Source organism: Ambystoma mexicanum, chromosome 5q, assembly GCF_040938575.1.
Source record: "Ambystoma mexicanum isolate Mex_15411 chromosome 5q, UKY_AmexF1_1, whole genome shotgun sequence".
In the NCBI taxonomy this organism is placed as follows: domain Eukaryota; kingdom Metazoa; phylum Chordata; class Amphibia; order Caudata; family Ambystomatidae; genus Ambystoma; species Ambystoma mexicanum.
The window spans coordinates 598,925,198-598,947,656 of NC_090933.1; the positions used below are offsets into that span (position 1 = coordinate 598,925,198).

The 22,459-nt window shown below is 45.1% G+C and overlaps 1 protein-coding gene across 2 annotated transcripts in view; it reads right to left on the reverse strand.

The window, feature by feature from the left end:
- Nucleotides 1-19,778, reverse strand: part of SDR16C5 (short chain dehydrogenase/reductase family 16C member 5) — a 326,953-nt gene extending 307,175 nt beyond the window's left edge. The window contains exons 1-2 of one of the 2 annotated variants that reach the window (XM_069621073.1): nt 19,634-19,778; nt 9,732-10,078 (exon numbers count right to left, since the gene is read on the reverse strand). In XM_069621073.1, coding sequence (XP_069477174.1) covers nt 9,732-10,078; nt 19,634-19,637 — 351 coding nt within the window. In that variant the 5' untranslated portion in view covers nt 19,638-19,778. Of the gene's footprint in view, nt 1-9,731; nt 10,079-18,708; nt 18,850-19,633 lie in introns of those variants that run through there. The other variant, XM_069621074.1, reaches the window with a different exon arrangement.
- Nucleotides 19,779-22,459: the final 2,681 nt, after the last annotated feature.

The window sequence follows — 22,459 nt, forward strand, 5'->3', positions numbered from 1 at the left end:
CAACTAGATCTGAGAGAACTACGTTCTTTTTCTCTCTTTAAGAATGTGCCTAAGACTCACCGTTTTAAAATAAAGACAGCTTTTGGATTTGCAAATGATACCTTAATGGCTTGTCCCCGAATATCTCTGTTTGCCCGTTTAGATTCTGGTTTACAAATTTGTTTTGCTCGGGAGCATGTCTCCAGTTTTTGTTTATGATTGTTTGTCCTTTCGTTTTTGTGTGGGCTCAAATTTTTTATATATATATTCACTGAAAAAACTTTGTTAAGGGGACGTTATAATTAAGTTGTACTAATAAAAACCTATGAAATTCAATGAAAAAAACTTTGTTAAAAGGGACGTTGCGATTACATGTAAAACCGAAAAACCCCTGAAATTCGCCAGTTATGGTAAGCTAAGCAACCATAACTCGCGCCACCATCGTGCACTGCTAAGAACACCCATGACATCAAAAATATGATTGATGACATCACATGTGCATTTAATTTTCATAGGAAGTTCCTACCAGGGGTTGTTAATGTATTGTTGGCAAAAAAGTGTCAGGGGTCATCTGGAGATGTGTGATGAACTACATACTTGACTATGCAAATGTATTACTCCAAAGAACATTCCATTGCAGTGTTGTTTCAAGAACAGGAACCTACTCATACAGAAACATAGGCATTGGCTGCAGCATACACCATAGAGATGTAATATTTCTAATTTTCCCAGGTTGGATAGTAAAACGGTGAATGCTTCTGTATCACAATTTTGCATACTGTGAAACATATACTAAGTAGGTATTAATGCATCACTTACTACATACTTGTACTACTACACACAAAACATTAAGAGACCACAATGTATACAAATATGGGGCTTATACACGGAGAGTAAAGAAAGTATATAACCAACATAATTATCTTTACACATCGAAATGATTGCTGTGTTTCAGGCCTGCTTCTTCCCCTATATATGTGCATCATAAGATGCAATTGAATTCTAAGGAAAGTACTGCAAGAACATGTGAGAACAGCAAATGTACAAATGTAATACCTTTTGAATTTTAAGTTTTTGACTGTCAGTGAAAAAACTCACCTGGCGTAGATATGTCAGTGAACAAAAAAAGAAGGGGCTAGACATGTGATGTCATCAATCATATGTGATGTCATCTTAGCAGTGCACGGTGGTGGCGTGAGTTATGGTTGCTTAGCTTACCATAACTGGAGAATTTCAGGGTTTTTTTCGGTTTTACTTGTAACCATAACGTCCCTTTAACAATGTTTTTTTACTGAATTGGATAGGGTTTTAGTAGAGCAACTTAACCATAACGTCCCTTTAAATCAGACGGGCGTCCACGCAGCTGCATGGTTTTTAGAGGTGGCAATTGATGAGCGCTAGCTAACAGCACCCGAGATAAGGTGGCCAGATCCAAAGGCATGTCACTGGGACACTTCAGCTTAACCACAGATGCCAAAAAAAGATATATCAATGGGGCCAGTTCCTCCTTAAAACAGTGAGTATAGAGGGCATGGGAGGCGAGGCCCTGAGGGGATCTAGGAAAGGAACCATAAAGTGGTCAGACCAGGGAACCGGAACTATGGGACAGACTACAAGGCCAGGAACAGTGGAAAAAAATATATCTAGAATACCCCCAAGAGAGTGGTGGGTTCAGTAACATGTTGAGTTAGACCAAGGTCAACAAAACCCTCAAAAAAATTGAGCTAAGCTAGGGACAAGAGGGGAATTGAAGCAAAGGTTAAAATCACCCAACACAATCAGTTTAGCATATTTCAGATGAAGCGAAGCCACAAATTCCCAAAAAGGGAAAAGTAAGCGCCAGGGGGATGGTAAACTAATAAGAAATAGACACAATCAGAAGCAGATATTTCCAGGCACACCAACAATGCTTCCATAGCCAAGTCGTGGCCTATCGGCACAACAGTAACTTTCAAGGTAGCTTTAAAAATAATGGCTATCCCTCCTCGAGAGTGGGAAGCAGCTCTATCTACATGAATAATTTGGTAACCATCAGGCAGGAATTGAGAAAACATGGGGGCGGAAGTAGCTGACAGCCAGTTTTCAGTGATCCAAAGCACATCTAGACCAATATCACAAATAGCATCGTGAACATCATGGGCGTAGGACATGGGGGGGGGACAAATCCCCCCCCCACAATTTTAAGTGGGGGGGCTGTAATGTCATTTATCCCCCCCAGAATATGTGTTTGGTGTGTCGTGCAGGGATCTGTTTTTGAAGTGGGGGGAGGGGCTTTTTATTAGGGCAATACCCTGGGCGCAGATGGGTGATCATCTGCCCCCAGGGAAGGGGGCAAAAAAAAATATATATTTTTTTTTTTAAAACGTAGTTTTGGGTGGGGTGGGTGCGGGTGGGACCACAAGCCACCGGGGATTTTTGCAAGGGGGGTGGCCCTCTTCCCCCGACCCTAAGTGGATGGGGGCACCTTATGTAGCCCTCCATGGGGGCAGATTTCTGCCCCTAGGAAGGGGTACATGAGATGTCCTCCATCCATTTGGGGTGGGGGGGAGAGGCCACTGCAAATATTGGCAGAGTCACCCCTCCCAAGCCTGGGGCAGTACGTTTTGACCCCCCCGGGGGCAGATGGCTACACACATGTGCCTATCTGCCCCTAGGGAAGGGCAAAAAAAAATATATATATATATTATAACTTGTTTTGGGTGGGGGCGGTGGGGCAAAGGGGCCCACTAGACCAACAGGATTTTATGTGTTTGAAAGGGGGACGGCCCCCCCACCCTAAGTGGATGAGGGGGCACCTTATGTAGCCCTCCCTGGCGGCAGATTTCTGCCCCTAGGAAGGGGTACATGAGATGACCTTATCCATTTGGGGTGAGGGGAGAGGCCACTGCAAATATTGGCAGAGCCACCCCGCCCCCCCAAGCCTGGGGCAGTACGTTTTGCCACCCCCATGGGGGCAGATGGTCACACACATGTGCCATCTGCCCCTAGGTAAGGGCAAAACAAAAATATATATATTATAACTTGTTTTGGGAGGGGGTGGGGGCCCACTAGACCACCAGTATTTTCTGTGTTTGAAAGGAGGGGTGACCCTCTACCCCCACCCTAAGTGGATGGGGGCACCTTATGAAGCCTTCCCTGGGGCAGATTTCTTCCCCTAGGAAGGGATACATGAGATGCCCCCATCCATTTGGGGTGGGGAGGGAGGGCCTCTGCAAATATTGGCAGAGCAACCCCCCCCCCCAAAGCCTGGGGCAGTACGTTGCAGAAAAATAAAACAAATTATAACTTGTTTTGGGTGGGTGTGGGAGGGCCATTGAACCACCATGGATGTTTTTAGTGGAAAGGGGGGTGGCCCTCTCCCCCCCCACCCCAAATGGATGGGGGGCATCTCATGTAGCCCTCCCTGGGAGCAGATTGCTAGCACAATCTTCCCCCAGGAAAGAGGCAAAACAAAAACAAAAATAACACAAATGATAACTTGTTTTGGGTGGTTGTGGGGGTCACTAAACCACCATGGATGTTTTTAGGGAAAAGTGGGGTGCCCACGGGTGTCTTCCTTTCGGAAATGCATGGAGTTCTCTGTTTTCCTTGGTGGCTTCGACATCCTAGGCCCAAATCTATAGGTTGTCCACATGAACAAAATCTGCTTTGCCGCAAGGCAGTGGGTTCGCCTTTTCCCTTTGCGCAGACATAGGTGCATCCACACATGTGAGGTACCGTTTTCGGCGGGACACCTGTGGGAACGTGGGAAGGTAGGACATCTGTTGTTGGCGGCGTGTTTCGGTGGGTGGGCAGAGGGGAATATCTCTGAAATTTGGTGGAAAAAAAAAAAAAACACAATTTTCAGACATTTCACTCTGGCCACCCATTGAAACACGCCGCCAACACCACATGTCCTACCATACCTGCGAATAGGTTAGGTTACGGACATTAATCTAATTCCTTACCTGATTCCGGATCTTGCACCATTCCAAGCCTGAAGGGACATTACTTCGACACGCGTAGCTTCGCAGCTGCAGCGCCACTCCATTCTCACCCGTCCACGGGATATTCGACTGGGCACTGCCTCCATCATTTTCTTCGGCGATCTTCAACACCTGGGGAAAAAAGACAAAGGAATAGCGAGGTGAGCCTAGAGAGACTACCAAGACAATCATTTTACCACAAGGCTTACCTGATTTACCACCGGAGGCATCATCCTTCAATACGCCGCATCTAGGAAGGGAGGAAAAAACAACAAGTTAAACTCAAGCAACTTTACCGGATAGTGTTGGGTAATACAGACTCTTACCTGAACGCCACCAGCAACCTCAGACAGTATTTGTTTCCGCAAAATCACCAAGGGGTGCAAGAGTGAGCATTGGACATATTGAACTCTTTAAACTTGGTAAACTCCGGAGTCAATAATCTTCCAGAACTCCAATACCCCAAACCAGTGAAGTAACTGGCATCTACGCGCCCCTGCAAGCCACGCAGGATGGAGAGCTCATCCATTAAAAACATAAGGTGAGGACACTAAGTGGGAATATCGGAGGTGGCCACCGGGGAGAGCGGGAGCAGTGGGGAGGGGTCTGCACTCAAATCCACGGGACTAAATCCCTTTCTCCATCTACAGGAGAATATTCCTACGAGTCAAGCACACGAGACTAGGTGGGTCCGTCCAGACAGCCATCTTTGCCCTACGCTGCACGTTGGTGGAGGCTGCTGCTGTCCGGGTTCGATCGACACCCCTATGGGAACCAGGTGAGCGTAACAGAGGCCCACTGGAAGGAATTGTTATTTCCTCTCTCTTACCATGAGCTCATAGTCAGATGAAAAATCCAGAAATGCAACATACAAAGACATGTTCTTTGCTGCTGCATCCTTTAATTTTCTTCTGTTTTCTTTTCTTCTTTTCTCTTGTTTTATACAGTGATAATTGTAATTTAATACGTACTGGTATTTCAATTCTAATTTTGTGAAAAGTCGAGTTCTTTGACTAAAACACAATAAATAAATAAAGCAAAGTCCCCAAGATGTCCCCTGTCCCCCCCAGATTTTATGTCTCCTACGCCCCTGGTGAACATGGTCAGCTTGCGCAACCAGGGAGCGAGAATTAAGAAGATAGACACTCAAGGGTGTCGTAGGGCTAGCAGGTGCTACGACAGGAGCAGTGCACTGCATATTAAAATTCAAAGGGAATACTGTACCTGCAGGTGCCAAGCCCAGGTGTAAGGGTAACAACACGCAGGGGGAACAGCCTCCGAGACCCAGACGTGCTTAACTTCGGCACAACGGCAGCGTTGCCACTGCGCTGTCAGCACTGCCGGTAATTAAATAGACACATGTCTATTATCTGGGCCCTTGTGTAGCTCGTAGACACAAACAACAGACTGCACCGCACCAGTGTATGCAGGTGAGAAAATAAAAACAGGAGAGCAATCCGAGCGTGAGCCTAAGAACCCTTTCCAAGAGCCCAGGCACCCTCTAAAAGTGGTGAGAGCACCGTTTACAAGGAAAGTAAATTAAAGACGAAGGATCATTTCATTTTCAACAATTAATAAGAGTGTTATCATGTCTGTCCACAAAACCCGTTCAGAGAACGGGAACCTTTGCTAGTGTATAAATAATTAGATAGATAAATAAACTGCTCCAAGCACACCCATGTTTTCTGGAAGGGCATCTCACACAGAGGAATTAATCCACAGTATCCCAGACAGGTATCTGCATATGTATCCAGCAATGGTATAGAGGCGTCTTGTAGCCTGGCTAAAATGGTGACTTCTTTTAACACACATGCAAAGAAGGACAAGTGATAGTCATGTTACCCCACAGACCTTCAAAGTAAAGAAAAACCACCTCTACTTATGAATGGAGAAAGGGGGTAAAAAGGACCTAGCTACAGGCAAAAGAGCCACCACCAGTCTACTCACATACCAAAACAGAGTGGGTGCTCTGTCTGGGACAAGATGGGGCACCTTTGGGGTACCCCCTAATTTAGGCGTTTTAACAAATCTTAAGGCAGAGCAGTCCATGAGAACCTGGCCATCACGGATCAGGCCTGGAGTGGTTGACCTCCTTCCTCCTGGACCGATCTTCCCGGGTCCAACTTGGTTCCTTTCTCTCCACCACCTCTCTCTCTCTACATGTGGTGTTCCCCAGGGCTCTCGCCTCTCACCCTGGCTCTTCAATGTCTACTTGGCCCCTTTGGCCCACCTGATCTCTACCTTCTGCTCCAACTTTCAGTGTTATGCGGATGACACTCAGCTCTCTTTCAGGCTCCCCTCAGCCTCCTCTTCTCTCTCGCTCATTCCGGAGTGTCTATCCGCGATTCAGGATTGGTGCATCCCCAATGATCTCTGCCTTAATGCCAGTAAGACCGAGATCCTTCTCATTGGGACCCCTGCTCCCGCGTTCCCTCTCTCACTCTGGCAGTCCTCCTGGGGCCCTCTTCCATTGCCTTCCTCTGAGGCAAAAAACCTTGGTGTCATCTTCGACTCCACTCTCTCCTTCTCTCTGCACATCACAGACCTTTACAAGAACACCCACTACCAGCTGCACCTCCTTAGAGGTATTCTGCCTTTTCTAACTTTTCCCCCATACATCACACCATTGCCACAAACCATGCAGAAACACAACGGCACTGTTACTTCGGGTGTACCCTCACCAACACAACAGGGTTCTCATCAGCCTTTTTCATTGCCCCACTAGCCACCCTTATTGGTTTTGCAGAACCACATTCCACAAGGCTGCCACAAAATGGTAGAGGTCCAATAAACAAGACCATGTTACATTAAAAACTAACGGCATAATGATAGTTACCAACATACGAGGATTTTTCATTTGAGCCTTTGGAGTGTACGCAACATCCAAGATTTTAATAGGACTCATCAGGCTCAGTTTGACAAAAATCCAATTTGTACCTAAAAGTTACAAGTGTCAGCCTTTGAACTCCTTGTTTTAGCGGGGTCTTAATGGATGAGTGATCAAGTTGACAATCTGTGGAACAACCCCCACGGATGACATTTACAGGTTGAAGAATCTCCAGCTTGTTATTAAACTGGTGAAGATGCTGTTATTTTAGGATCTTTTCCGGTTCTTTTATTCTGCTCCTATAAACTCCCGTTTGGCATTACAGTACCCCACAGGTATTTAGCACTTTAGAAACATAAATCAAACTGGAATCAACATAGAAAAGGAATTTGAAGCATATCTTTAGAAGTCTTCAGGATACAGAGTTTATCTATGTGTCTGTGTTTTTGCAAGGGTTACCCCCTCCGTAGGCTTTTACAGTGGCCAGCGGAGCTCATAGTCCCAGCTTTCATGATATGATATGATATATTTTATTTATATCGCGCTCATACACAAGTGTTTCAGAGCGCGACCAGGCAAAGGAAGGGGGACAGTGGAGGACAAAAGATAGCGATCTTACTAGGCCCAGTGACATTAAGAACGCGGAAGTGCATGGAAAAGGAAAATGGGAAAAGTGCATGGAAGAGGGAGAAGTGGAAAGTGCGGACAGAGGAGAGAAAAGAATAAATAATAAGTGAAATAAATAAATGCAGTGAAAAGGGTAGTGAAGCCAGCAAGTGGCAAGTGCATGATTAGTCAGAGAGGGTATATCTGATAAGTGCAGGAGGGAGGCAGAGTGAGCAGGTAACCTGGGCCTGAGGGACAGAGGGTGGCCAGGTGCACAATGCCGCAAGAGAGAAGCATATCAACAGGGGAGAAGAGGGGTAAAAGCAGAATCGAAGAGGAAGGTCTTGAGGTGTGTCCGGAACAGTAGATGGTTCTCCTCAAGTTTCAAGGTGGTCGGGGGGCTGTTCCAAAGGGAGCTCCCAGCCGTAGACAGAGATCTGCCCCCAGCTCGTTTCATGCTAATCAGGTCGCAGTCAGCGGTTCAGTCTCTCTGGGGCTTCACCCCTAATCTGCCATCAAAAAGCAGAGCTAACAGTATTGGGATACAGCTTCCAAGCTGTGGCCCAAAAGCAATGTGCGCTGGTTGACAACGCCACACGAGAGAGCCAGCTCTCCCAAAGGGGCTCAATTTTCACTGGGGAGTCGCAATAAGGAATACCACCATCCCTCTGCTGTCTGGTCATCTCCAAACCACATATGTTATGGAGGGAAGGGTGCTGAGAAAGAATCAACCGCAGAAGGTGGAACTATCTTGAAGCACTCCAAGGTTGAAGACGTTCTGGGAGCCTTGGGAAAAATAATCCAAACTAAGTTGCTGGCTCCCCGTCATACTGGAGTGAAATGCTGTGTGTGCATATCACTCCAACATGCCAGAGAGAGTGCACAAGCCTGCGACTGTCCCATCACCTCCCCCACAAAGGCCACAAGAATAGAGCATCTTGCAGGCTGAAGGTGGGTTGAATGGGCCAGCCAGTTCAGATGTCGCCCTCAGACTAACTGTTGGGCTATGCAACACTCCTGAGGAGCTGGGGAGGCTAGCTTGTAGCCAGAGGGTTAGTTGACAGGGAGACCATTAGAAAGGGGGCAGGCCCATCAGCCCTCATCAATTAATATTTTGTTCTTATGGGGGTGTGTACAGTGTAAACATGATGTGGCAGACCGCAAGTGAACACTGGAGGGTCACAGTTATAAATGTAGCGGGTGGAGATGGAACATCACGGCTGGTCATAGATCTAGATAGTGGACTAGGCTATGTGCAATTGGCGACTTGTGCCTACATAACTGATGCAATCAGGCAGTGGGAGGGCACTTGACGTACTCTCGACAGGGAATGATGGGAAGCATTTTCTATGTTCACTGATACCCCATCAGTTGAATGGGCTAAACTACCTTCTGTCAGGGATTCCAGGACATTGAAGAGGGAGGTGTGGTGGCAGATGCTGGAGTGGATTCTTGATTCTTCAGTTCTGTGGCAAACTTGGAGCCTCCCCTCTACAGAACCCAACCAAAGGTTGGAGGGAGTTACAGTGACCCCCCTTCTATCTTCCCAAGTAATGGGTTTTTCAAGAGATGGAAGGGGGTAGCAGATGACATATTGTCCATATGCATGAAAGAACAAGAGAGAAAATGCAGGGTCGAGGGAAAGGTCATCCAACCTGGCACCGCAAACCCAGTTATTTCACAGTTCACTGTATCCAGACACAGTAATACATACTTGGAGAGAGTGTATCTTTTTGAAAAAAACATTTAATACCTATGGGCATTTTTGGTTGTCAGGTCCGTTGTTGTTTTCACTTCCGGGTGCTCATTACCAGAACATTAAATCATTCTCCCTTCATGAGCGTTTGCTTGTCACCTTCTATCTATGTTCCCCCTCCCCTCAACATTCCTATGATGCCAGACCCACAGGGATTACTATGGGATCTGCCTAGCTCCCTCATCTCATCCTTGAGCCCTTGTAGACACATGCCAAGTACAAGTAGTAGCGATCTGTCGGATTGCAGAAATCACGCCCATCATCCCCAGCTCTTCTTCTACCCACCCAGAGTTAGCTCAGTCAAATAAACACCCTTGAATAGAGACCAAGAAATTATCCCCACTTTTTACTTTTGAAAAATGTTCCCAGCATCAGAGCAGGGAGTGTGGAGTAAACTCCTGTTGATTGAAAATTGTACAATCTACCCTAGTCAGATCACCATCATGTTATTCATCACCAAAAATAACTAATTAACAAACAGTGAACCTCTGAACGATAGCAGGAGTGAGAAAAAGATTAAAAAAACAACCCTCATTCATGAGTATCTTTGATCCATGATCAGACTATTGCTGAATGTCATTAATAATTCACTTCTTACCTGATCGGCAACCTTGTAGACTTCGAGTCGGTTGCTGCAGTCACAGATGTAATCATGTACCCTCAATGCTCCGTGCTCTTTTACAAGCCTACTTGTCTCTTTGTTGCCTTCTTCATTGATGTCCCAGAGAACTAGGCTGGCACCAAGACGGGCAAATTCTATCGCCATCAGCTGCCCTATCCCACTTCCCGCTCCAGTTATAAGTACAATTTCTCCCGAAACATTCTTCCTTCTTGAAGGCAGCAACCACAGGAATAGAGGTTCAAAGAGATAATAGATAGAGAGCACCAGGACTTTCAGCGTTTCTAGAACAAAGTTCATCTTCACGATAGCGTGGAGGCCAAAGTCTGTAAAAGAAGGATTGCAAAACAAAAAGTGTTATAGTAGGATGGCTTATTTCCACACATCTTCTCACATGCTAGTGCTGATAAATGGAATTTTCTTTTCTCCATTGGATCTTCCCCCTACTTGCACACTTTCCAAACTAACCACAAACCTCACCTCTTTTATGCTACTTCAAATAATTAAAATATGTCATTAATCCCTCATGTTCTGATGACTGTACTTGTGGCATTGTATAATTTATTACTGTACAGTTTCTCCTAATTTTGTACAAGTCGTTTTTTTGTATTTGTGTTTATTGAATTTATAGAGCGCTTTACTCCAAAGCGCTTTTTTTTACAACAACAAGATACATGGAATAATTGGAAGCTTAAATGCAAAACATGAGACAAACCATCAAAACAATATACAGAACAATTAGCTTAGGTCAGTGAAAGAGAAATAGAACAGAGGAAGAGAAGAGGGAGCAGAAGATGTTAACAGGTCGGGGAAAGGAGAAGGTGAGATTTCAAGGAGGAGCGGAAGGAGGGGTAAGAGGAAATGAAGCAGATTGAGAGAGGTAGAGAGTTCCAGTGTAGGGGGCGAGGAGTTGGAAGCATCGGAAGTGGGAAGAGGCACAAGGGGGCGGCAGAATAGTAAGAAGGAAGAGATCAGCAGAAGGTAGGGGGCGAGAGAAAGAGTGGAATGAGAGGAGCGAGGAAAGGTAGGGAGGAGCAAGAACATGAAGGGATTTAAAGACTAGACAAAGGAAGTTGAATTTAAGTTGAGAGTGGAAAGGAAGCCAACCAAGATAAGAGAGCGAAGAAGAAATGGAGTCAAGAGGCGAGAGAAGGCAAAGGGTACGGATGGCCGAGTGATAGAGGGATTTGAGAGGAGGAAGACAGGAGGCAAAAGAGAAGAGTGGAGCAGTAGAAGAGACGAGAGAAGACGACAGAAGAGATTAAGAGTTTGGTGGCATGGAAGGTGAGAGAGGAACGGATTTTGCGAATATTGAAGAGATGGTAGCGACAGGCGCAGTATGTAAGAAAAATATGGAAGGAGCAGGAAAGGGAGGAGTCAAAGTGGAGGCCTAGATTGCGGGTGTGGTCAGTGGTGGGGAGATTGGAGGGGGGAACATAATGAAAGGAGGGGGAGAAGGAGAGGGAGGTGAGATGGAGGGAAATAATAAGACTTCATTCTTATCAGAGTTGAGTGAGAGGAAGTGGGATGACATCCAGTTTTTGATGGCTGTGAGACAGGAAGAAAGATTGTGGTGGATGCCGGGAGTGAAAGACGGGAAGGATAGAAAGAGCTGGGTATCATCAGCATAGAAATGGTGAGAGATACCAAAAGAAGAGATGATGGGGGCCAGAAGGGCAGTGTAAAGAGAAAAAAGGAAAGTGCCCAGTAGAGAGCCTTGGGGGTACGCCGAAGTCCAAAGGGAGAGTAGGGGAAATACGGCCACCCCAAGAGACAGCGAAAGAATAGTTGGAGAGGTAGGAAGAGAACCAGTTAAGAACAGGACCTTTGAGACCAAAGGAAGAAAGTGTTGAGGAGCAAAGGGTGGTCGATGGTATCAAAGGCAGCAGAGAGGTCGAGGAGAATAAGGACAGAGGATTGCTTAGAGTATCGAGCGGTGAGGAGGGAATTGAGAACAGAGGTGAGGGCGGTTTCAGTGGAGTGTTTAGGGCGGAATTCAGATTGAGAAGGGGGGGAGAAGAGAGAGATTGGAAATAAAAGCTGAGAGTTGAGAGTAGACTAAGCGTTTGAGAAGCTTAGAAAGGAATGGAAAAAGAGAGATAGGGCGAAAGTTAGAGGCAGGGAGGGGGCTAGCAGAGGGTTTTTTCAGGATGGGGATGATTGTAGCGTGTTTGAAGATGGATGGGAAGGAGGATGAGGAGAGGTAGATGTTGAAGAAGGAGGGGAGGTAAGGAATAAGAAGAGGGTGGATTTTGGGTATAAGAGGGGTGGGAAATGGGTCAGAGGGGGCAGCAGTAGGGTGAGTTTTAGACAGGAGGAGGGAAAGATCGGAAGGAGTAACAGGGGAGAAATTAGACATGTAGGATGTAGGAGTGGCGAGAGGGAGGGAGGAGGGGAGTAAGAAGGAGAGAGAGAGAGGAGAGGTAGTAGAGTGGTCAGGGGTAGGCGGGGAGAAGACAACGAGAAAGGGTCTGAAAGATGCGACACAGGGGTGGGAGGATTGAGACTGAAGGAGGTTAGAGTAGAAGGAGCGTTTGGCTGAGCGGAGGCAGGAGTCATAGAGAGAGTGGTATGAGAAGTAGGACGCTTGATTAGCAGGTGAGCGGAATTTGAGACATGTCGCTTGAGGCGGTGTCACACTTCCCAGTTTCGTCGAGCTCTTGTAGGTCCTTCACTGATCGTGGGAGGGTCAGATGGATAACAGCATGAAAGCAACTTTGGTGTTCTGCAGTTGCCTTACCAAACACTTGCCCAAATAGCTGAATAACTACGCATCCGACAAAAGGAATGAGACCTAGGCTAGATAAGATACTTGGCAAGAAAGAACTACTGACTGTAAGCAAAACAACGCATCAAAAAGGGGTTGTTCTCTGAGAAATAGGTGCTTTCTGACCTATATTTTCATGTGGGCATGTGTTGGGGGTCGTTGCTAATGTAAGGAAGGAGTGGGTCGGTTGAACCCCCACCCCCCATACATTCTACGCGAAAGGGACTCTGACATAAGCAGAGGTGGGGCTATTGCTAGACATATATGGACTCCATTTTGTGTACCCTCGACTCCAACTTTGGACTAGGCCGCATTCTGGCATTGTGAAGTCTCCCCTCCCGTCCCCTCAGCAGCGCTGCGCACCACGAGCACTGACAGCCCCCACCTTTTTCCTCCTGCGTCTGTGCCTCCAAAGTCCCTTTCTCACAGATGCGCTGAGACAAGAAGTTGCGAGCAAAGAATGTATTTGTTTCATTCTTCCTCTGAGATCACTGTCCTGTGTGTGACCGGACCAAACCCTGACTTGTAGTTAATCCATCTGAACAAATGTGCTCCTGCACCTCTTCCCCCCCCCGCTGCTGTAAAATTACTGCTTGTTCAACCTTGTGCCCCTCCAAAGCTATTCTTTTGATGTACCAGAAGTGTGACCCTTCCTTGCTGACCGCCCCAGAGTGCATCCTAATAAAACAAGACCGCAGTCACAGTATATTCCGTCCTAAACTAACATGTGTCACTCCACCCCCTTTCTCGCTCTGATGTGCCAGACCTGTCAGCTATCAATCCCGACCGTGCAGGTTACCTTGGGGGCAAGACCCCCACACCCTTCACCTCGCTATTGACCCAAAATGGAATAGTACAAACACATGTGTGCAATTTATGGGCCTCTAAAATATACTTAAAAAGGTACAGTGATGATCATTATTTAATGCATGTCTAGAATAAGTGTGTAGATCAGTGTGGGGAGTGAGCGCCTTCACTATCAGATGTCTTATCACAGGAGCCGATCTTTGATGTGCATCCCTCAGAGTCTTATGATTTCAAACGCAGTGGGGGTAGTTGTCAGCGTTACCAGAATATATGGCCAATCCAGAATAGGTATATGGGGGTGAGGTTGAGGTGGTTAGGGTCTGGAAACCAGATGCGTTCAAAGAGAACTTGGGTCATAGGTTCAGAGGACCGCGGTCTGGCAGGAGGGGGTTGCAGCAGGGCTTGCTCGGACATTCTCGGACAAGCACATTTTGTCAGGGCTCGAGACTCGCTCCTTGCGAAAATGTGTGAACAGGAGACGGGCTGAGCTGACAGGTGGTGTGAGCTGGCTGTGGGAGTCGCTGGGAGAGTGCAAAGTTCTCCAGAGGAACATTATAAATAAGGCTTTTGGAAGTAAACTAACTAACTGTTTTCATTTTTTTGGAAGTATATTACTAGAAATTTCGTGCGGCATTGGTGGATGGCAGCAAACAATTTGTTTTTCAAAAATATTTCTAATGCCACTATGGTCTAAAGTGCTATTCGCTCGCATTCGGAGTGAAGGTCAGCGCCTTTGAATTTTGCCTGTGAGCTGAGCAAATCCACGCATTGTACACAGTATAGGGTTCAATTGTTTTTCGACCTTGGAAGAAAGGGAGGATTCTGAAAGGAATGAATGATGGGAGGGGTGTAATACTGTCAAATATAAGGTTCACCATTCCAAAACTGGACAAAGGAACATGTAATTTCATTTTATGAAAATTCATTGATCTGAACAGAGTCTCTGCGTTACGCCGATGGAATGTAAATGCTGAATATTATGTAAATTTTACTGTAGACGATTTTATAGACCAACAAATCAACGTATCATTAGCCCAACGTTATTGCTGGCTTACATTGTACTTTGTTCTTTGTGGCATATTGCAACAACACGCAAATACAACCTGTGTGTGTACTTGTCTTTGTCCCGGGCACATGGGCAGTCCAGCATCGAAATGCATGTAGTCCACATCTGGGTTCCCCAAGGTTCCACAAACGCCAAATTCTACGCTAATATTTAGTTAAAATGCTGTCTATGTGCTCTTCGAATTGTAGCGTCAGCTTCCGCATCCCATTGCGAGCTGAACATACTCCATAGCACTAAACTCTCAAGCAAATTGTAGACTACTTTCCACATTGTTTTCTCTGTGTTCGCATCGTTTCACGTTTGTGTTCATCATTAGTTTTCACACAGTGCAGGATGAATGGGTAAAATGATAAATTATAATAAAGAACGGCTACTCAGACACATTTCTGTTATGTTTTTCAAACAGCTACATCCTGCCTTTCTGTGATCGTCATCGATTCCAGATACCAATTGACGGCTTTTTTAGCAGGCAGCTGCAGATACAATTAAATGGCTGGATCACTATGACGCTGTTTTTGGACGATCGCCATGGGCCGATATGCCCTTATGCTGTACCAGCGATAAGGAGCAACCTCACATCGTTTACGGTGGCCTAGCGCCAAGCTGATGCCAAAGCCTTGCGATTCACAGTGAGTCCAATGAGCTTCTTATACCTAAAAGGAAAAGCGTGTGACTCACAATAGACATTTGTGGATCGAGAACAAAGAAAAAAAATGACACATTTGCTTGAATATGGCAATAGCCGGATGTTCTCAGAGCGTTTATTGTGAAATAAAAGTACTTTACAAATTGTAGAGTTTCGCTATTTCCTTTAAAAGTATAGTTTTATATTCAAAATTGGGACGTGCTGTGTTGTGAGATGATGTGTGTTGATATTCCGGGTTCTGCGTCAACCTACGTCAACACGTAGGTGATGACTGGGCGTGTTTGGCTAGGCTGCCCAGTAACGTCATGGAGATAGGCAGAGAATATCACTAGGCTTGGTGATGTCAGCCTCAGAGATGGTGGATATGATATAGTGCCGCCAGGGCAGTTCACCTTAGGGCAATGCAGCAACGGATAAGATTAGCACAAGAGGGCCACGCCCTGCTGCCTGATTTCGCATGTGTAAAGAAATAAGGAAAACTACAGTAAGGTGCATAGGAAATGTTTGTACGATCGATCAACATATGCTTAAAAACCCATGCCCGAACCCTCGGAACAATAATATTTTTGAGCGCACTATTCCTTTAATCACTTATCAGGGATCCACGTCCAGCTGCCTCACAGACACTTACATTGGGCAAGTCTGACAGATCATAGTGTCCTGTCATGGCCTCACCCTCCTTATCAGTCTAAGAAGCACTTACATGCTAGGCAGTAGTCCTTGGGCCCCCTGAAAGTTGTGCTGCTCCCCCAACTCAAAGGAACAGCAAAAGGCACAGGCAGCGGGAGACCCGCCATCAGTAATACTGGTGGGATGACAACAGCATTGTTCTGCCTGCATAGGGACATAGATCAAATGGTGCTCTTTGTTTTTTATAAACCTTCCGGGATTAGTGCCCAAGAACTATCTATAACCACAGTTGACGGAGGTTTGGTTTTCTCTGGTATGACCGCCTAGGTTGGGTATTGTTTTTGGCTGCATCCCATAATGCTTGAAATAACTCAAGGGTGCCTTCATGTGGAAATTATCCACGCCAGGAACAGGTGTTGATGCACCTAAAACAGCAGCCGCTCAACCCGAGTAACGGTGCAACAAGACCCTAGTGGCTTCCAGGGATGGTGGATGTGTCTGCGCCTTGTTCTGAGAAACGAGATGGATACCCTATCATCGAAAGGTCCGCAGGTGGACAGGATTTGCAGTATTCTCCTGGAGCACCTGAGGACTGTGCCAAAAGAGGCTGCGTGGGAAGGAATAGTGATTGCAGTGGCAGCCTGTTGGAAATATTCACCGGGAATTCATTGGATGCATGAGGGGACTTGCACAATTATAGCCTGTGGTTCACTGGCCACCAGCGACTGTGCTGGAGACAGAGTTCCTCCCGCTAAGGCTCAGTTGATAATCGCATTAGCAACAGATTAAGGCACACCCACCAATCTGTTTACAATCACAGTTGGAACCAGAGTCAAAACATGACGATGAAAGAACACAGATTTCCTACTGGTTTGAAATCCTTATCAATATCAAAGACCTACTATTTATATTTCTAAAGAGAAAAGCATTTTTTTTTCTTCAAACACAATCATGTTTACATTATGCTGGTCCTTTTTGCATAGACTTGCATAATAGCCTGGCACTTAAGGGGTTAAAACCATTTCTTAAAATGTTGCTGTACAATTGTACTTGTTTTGCTACAGAATAACTCAGCTCAACTACCATATTCACATCCCAATACACTTTTCCATTAGTTCAGCAAAATACCAATTTCGAAGACAAATGTAAACCACATCTATTCATATAAAAAGATACAAATACACAATAAGCGATTTTTTTAAAATGTGGTGCAGTCTGTTAAAGACACAGATATAAATAAAATGCACATACAAAAATCCAGCCCAGCACCATGGATACTAATGTGGCTCATAAAACCAGCCCCAAAGTGGCTTATAAAATCGGCCCCACAGCCATCCAAAGTCCATTTTAATTTGGCCGGTGCTAGAATGGCAGATAGGCCAGTCTGCCCCTGCCTGCAAAGTCCCACAGCACCATCCTGCTCCCTGGTCAACTTCCACATGGCGCCTTGGAGGGGACTCCTGCCAAACACCAACAACAACATACACCAATATGCAGATAACACATAGCTTTACCTAAAGCTCAATGTCATCCATCGAGTCAAGCACAATCTGTCCCTCATTTACACCTGGATGTCAAGCGTCTAACTGAAGGACAACCTAACAAAGATCAAATTCAACCAAGCACGCCCAAGTCCAGAGTTGGCTGAATGACATGAATCTTTACAGATACATCCTTCAACTTTCGCCCAGCGCAGAATGTCTGAGATGTAAAATCGACTGTGATCTTTCTTTCAAAACACACATCGCCAAAACTCAAGCAACATGGTACAACCCATGGGCTCCTTCCCAAAGTAAAGCCCTTCATTACTTCCCTAGAATTACAGATCAGTTGTTCCAGTCCTGGTGTTTTTCCATCTGGACTGTGGCAACACCATGCTCACAGAAGTCTCAGGTGCCACCTTGGCTGCTCTGAAAGCCTCCAGCACACCTCATCACAGAACAAATAAAATTCAGCCACATCAACCCTACCACATAGGGCTATACTGGTTACCCTATCAAGCATGCATCCGATTCAGGACAGAGCAGCGCATCCTTTTCCGGCTACCCAACCTGTCTCTGGAACACGTTACCAATGCAGTTATGACTGTCCCACCTCCCTCCAGTTCAGGAAGGACCTGAAGATACTACTCTTCAAAACACATCTCACCAAGTGTTCCACTAGACCTTACTTCTCCCCCACCCCTGTGCTCCTCCTACCCATCACACACTCTTCTTCCCTACTTCTAGTATTAGTAAATATATTCACTAATCACAAACAAGTACTAGACCAACCACTTCCAAAGAGTTAAACTCCCTTCGTGGGTCACCCAAGGAACAGCACTTCGTTGCTTCCCGACAAGGTTTGTATTATAAATCCCTGGCGTGGTTTGGAGACCTGGATTGCTTCTTTCCATTAGATGGACCTTTATAACAGGCAATTTCTTTCTTTTATTTATTTATTTGTATATGGTTATAAAAATAACCTTTACAAAAGCGAAAAATACAGAAACAGGCAATTTCAGAATTCATTGACTCTCAAAAGGAGGGTCCAATCAGCATTCAGACTTAATTGCAACTAAAAAAAAAGCCACTTCCTGGTCTTTTGACACTATCCCTTCAAAAGATTGATCCATTAACATGTAATCGTAAAATCAGTAAGGGGCAATGTTTCAGTGCCAATAGAGACCATCCCAACTTTGGAAGATTGAAACCTCTGCTTTATATTAAGGACCAAAATATGCTAACAAGACATAGCAAAAGACAGAATGCGGATATAAATCGTGAACATAAGATCTTAAAATGTAAAGCCACGGTAAGAAGTGCCAACGCTGCAAAATCAAGTCACTGTCGGATAATAAAATTGCCTTTTTTTTGTCCTGCTAAAAGGGACTTTCTGACTGGAAGTACACTTTAATGAGTTACATCAGAGTGATGTGAGCGGACATTTAACTTGCTCTGTAACAAGGTTTGCAAAAAAATCCCTAAATCCCTGTAAAACCAAGGACTAAAAAACCGCTAAGCATAAACCTAAAGCGGGCAGGAAAAGCGTATGTACTCACCCGCGTTGAGTGGGTAACACAGATGACATGCACCAGATGCAGCTGTCGGTGGCTGTCACCGTAACGGAACCTAGGAGAGACGGGACGAGCTGGATAGAGGAACTGGCTAAAGTGCAAAAAAAAGGGGCGTCAACATATGATAATACAGAAGGAGCAGTGTTGCCAGGTCAAAAAGAAAAAAACCTGTATGCCCCTTGAAAACAAGCCCAAAACAAGCAGCCGCCCAACAAAATAAGCTGAAAGAAAAAGCGCACCTCTAAAACACTGTGGATAGGTCTCAAAAGTAAGAAATCTTACAATACGCAAATATGCATAGAGCGAACACAAATAGAATATGTTAGAAAAATAAAAAGCAATTTTTATAATTGCTTTTTGTTCTAACAATTAGTATCTATTTTCATTTCTTGTATGCGTGTGACATATAAAAGCACATCATTGGCTTTTTGGATACTTGTGTGTTCATCCCTGACCCCTTCACTATCCCTCCTTCTGCTTTTTCTGTGCCTTTCCACTGCATACTGTGGTCTGCTATCCAATGTCAGGGTCACACTACACCACTCTTTTAGGTTCGTGAATGGCGCAGTAGAAAATAAAAACTTAAAAGACTAACGCAGGATAGGATAACATGCCAAGAAAATTGTGCATGCACCAAAAATTTCTTTCAGTCTTTCTCCAAATGCAAATTGTGCATATTTCTGTCTTGTATGAGTACTTTGCTCTCCGGAATTGGAAAACGCTTTGCCTTACCACCAGAGCGTGTGTATAGAGAGAAAACATTTGCCTAAGAGCGTGTGCAGAAAAAGATGTGACATTTTGATTGGGTAAATGGGCACAGTCACTCAAATGGCTATTCGCTCGCTCACAGCTTTTAGCAGACCTAAACTGCATGAGGCACAACACATACAGGACGCATTGCTGTACTTGCTCATAAATTCAGCGCGCCACTGCCCAGGGTTCAACACGCTGCTTGTTACTTGAAAGACAGGGTCCAGTGTTGTGTCAGCACATGACGCCACCCCAAAGGGGCTCAAAGCGCCAAGGCATAACAGGGCGGATGGCCCGAGCCCCCCACCCCTCCTGCTGCCTCAGTAGGGAGGCAGAGGCAGGAAAAGGAAGTGGGGACATATGCTACGGGACATATATAGGGTACATGCGCTGGGGGCGCGGTCTCTTTGCACGTCCGCTCCACTGCAGCAGGATCAGCGTTGTCCTGGTTGCAGCTCAATTGGCATGAAAGTGTTATAGATCGCGGCGTCGGGAAAGGTTCTTTGGGGAGAGATGCAGATGATGCTAAGGTGAGGTGGTGTAACGTGTGCATGGCTCCGATCAGCATGGGCCCTGTGCGAGCGGTTCATTTTCTCCACTCAGAGAGATATAGCGTATTATGCGCTCATCCCTACAGCTGCACTCTCTAAGACTGCCTTTATTGGCAGGCTGCGAGTATAGCTAACATAAGCTGTGTTAAGGATTCTAATCGGGTGTCACACAACAGACCAGGACTCTTGCCACTAGCATAGGATGCAGCGCACAATTAAAACACTTTTACTTAATTTCCTAGAATTTGTATTGAGCTGGCACCCAACCCATCTCACACCCCCTTTTACAAATAGCCCAGGTCACAATGGACCATGAACCAGGCCCATGGGTGGTAATACAATATTTATTTATTTATTTTAAATTCAAAGAAAATCACACAAATTTAATATTGGACAGCAATCACCAATGGGGTGATAATTACAAGGTAAATTGATGAAATACAGTTAGCTTCACCTTCTACTATAACATATACAAAGCACGGATGAATGGGAGCAATTTTACCGTTCGGGTAGATAGCACCCAAGTTAAGATTTCCCCCCGCAATGCTCCCTCAAACCCCTATTAATCGAATCTTGAGTGGATAGAAAGGAGCAGCAAGGAGTCAGGTATACTAGGCAGCAAACAGAATTAAAATCCGACCTTCCCCCAAGAAATGGATTTTAAAACCTTTGCAATTGCATAAAATAGCACTTGGAATTACTAAATATTTAATTTAAATGTGCAGTTGAATTAATGAGGTAAATATGAGTTATAACAGTATCGGGGATGTAAAAACACTAGCAACTACAAGGGAAGGTACCAAAAACGGGCATACAGTTCAAAAATTAACTTTGAAGTGACAACACAGTGCAGCCAAATCACACGCATAGAAATTGCATTTGCTAATTTACACAGGTTTCAAATGTCAAAACAGTTTGAGAAATGGGTGAAATAGCCAGAATTGGAATGCAGGTTTTATGCTGAATGACAGGTGCACATCACAGGGCCAATATGCAAGTGAAAGAGTGACTCTAAATTAATGACAGGATGAGATTCTCAATGGGAATGGAAATTCGGTTTTAAAAATAAAAGCAGTTGACAGTGAAAATTGGTTTGGAAAGGAAAAAGGGCAAGTTTCACTTAAACTAGATTTTAGTGGCTAGAAAAGAGAAACGCCACCCGTGAATAGAAAGGTTACGCTGCAGTTGTAACCCCTTTGCGCAATGTGCCTTAGTTTCACAAGGACAGAAATGAGTGGAAAAATGGTGCTAACACTTAGAGATCAAGGACAGGATGCACAGTGGATTCTGACAGTTTTAAGGATTTCTGCTAAGGCAGTTATGGGATTTCTATGGGATTGGACCTCATACAAGGTAACAGAGCAAAGGATGCAGTTTGTGGATTTTGGGGAAGGGAAATACTCACACCAAGCACTTGAATGGGGTATTTTGAACAGCGGACTGAGTTTCTGGACAGCAAGGCAATATCTGGTCACTGGTCACAGCGGCGGATTCTCCTAGCAGAAAACAGCTGGGCAAAGGTCTGGTCACGGCACAGCGGCACCTCAGCTGGATGGATTGGGTAGCAGGGCAAGCAGGCAGCACTGGATAATCCCAATGAGGGTTCAGCCACCTTTTCCCTTTCTCCCTGAGTTATTGGGATTTTTTAGTGGGGGTTTTCTGGATCAGTGGTCTTGTCTGGATAGGGTCAGCTATGCTCTGGCTTGGCAGTGGAATCTGGAATCTTGCAGGTTGAATATGGAATATCTGGATACGCAGGAGCTGGAAAATTCAGGAGAGAGTGTTCCTTGTCTCTGTGAGCCTCTACCTTTTATAAGGCGGGTGACATCACAGGACTTACAATGGGGGCAGACCTTTGGCTTGACATGCCTCTAACAACTGGATTCGTCAGGAGTTACTGTAACCGCCTTCCTGTCAACCGGTTGGACTTCAGCGACATGACATCAGTTTTATGGGGTGTGCTTACAAAGTCCATACCCTCCCACAGTTAATTTTGCCAACAATGAGTTATGACATAAATTGCACATTTTTATACTTGTGGCTTTTTTGCAAATCACATAGACAAATGTCATATTCCATACAGAGCATGGCAGTTCAAATCCCCGGTTTGTATGGTGTCATTTAGCCCTCTTAATAATCTTTTGCGATTTTCATTCAGAAATATTTCACCTAAAATTCTAAAATTGTATTTATGTGTACCTATTATCACAGAGCATGTTTGCATACATTTTTAACTTTCCACCATGTATGCTTTTCCCATAATTTACATTTTCCTGCCATTTGCGTTCCCTACATACTATGGAAAACTACTATGTCTTGTTTTAATGACACAAAAATGACATTTAAACTGTTCAACTTTTGCATTCTTGCCTGGTCCGGTTGTAGAAATAAAAGTCTTAACATTTATTCAATAAAATAGTCTTTTGAGCCAGGTG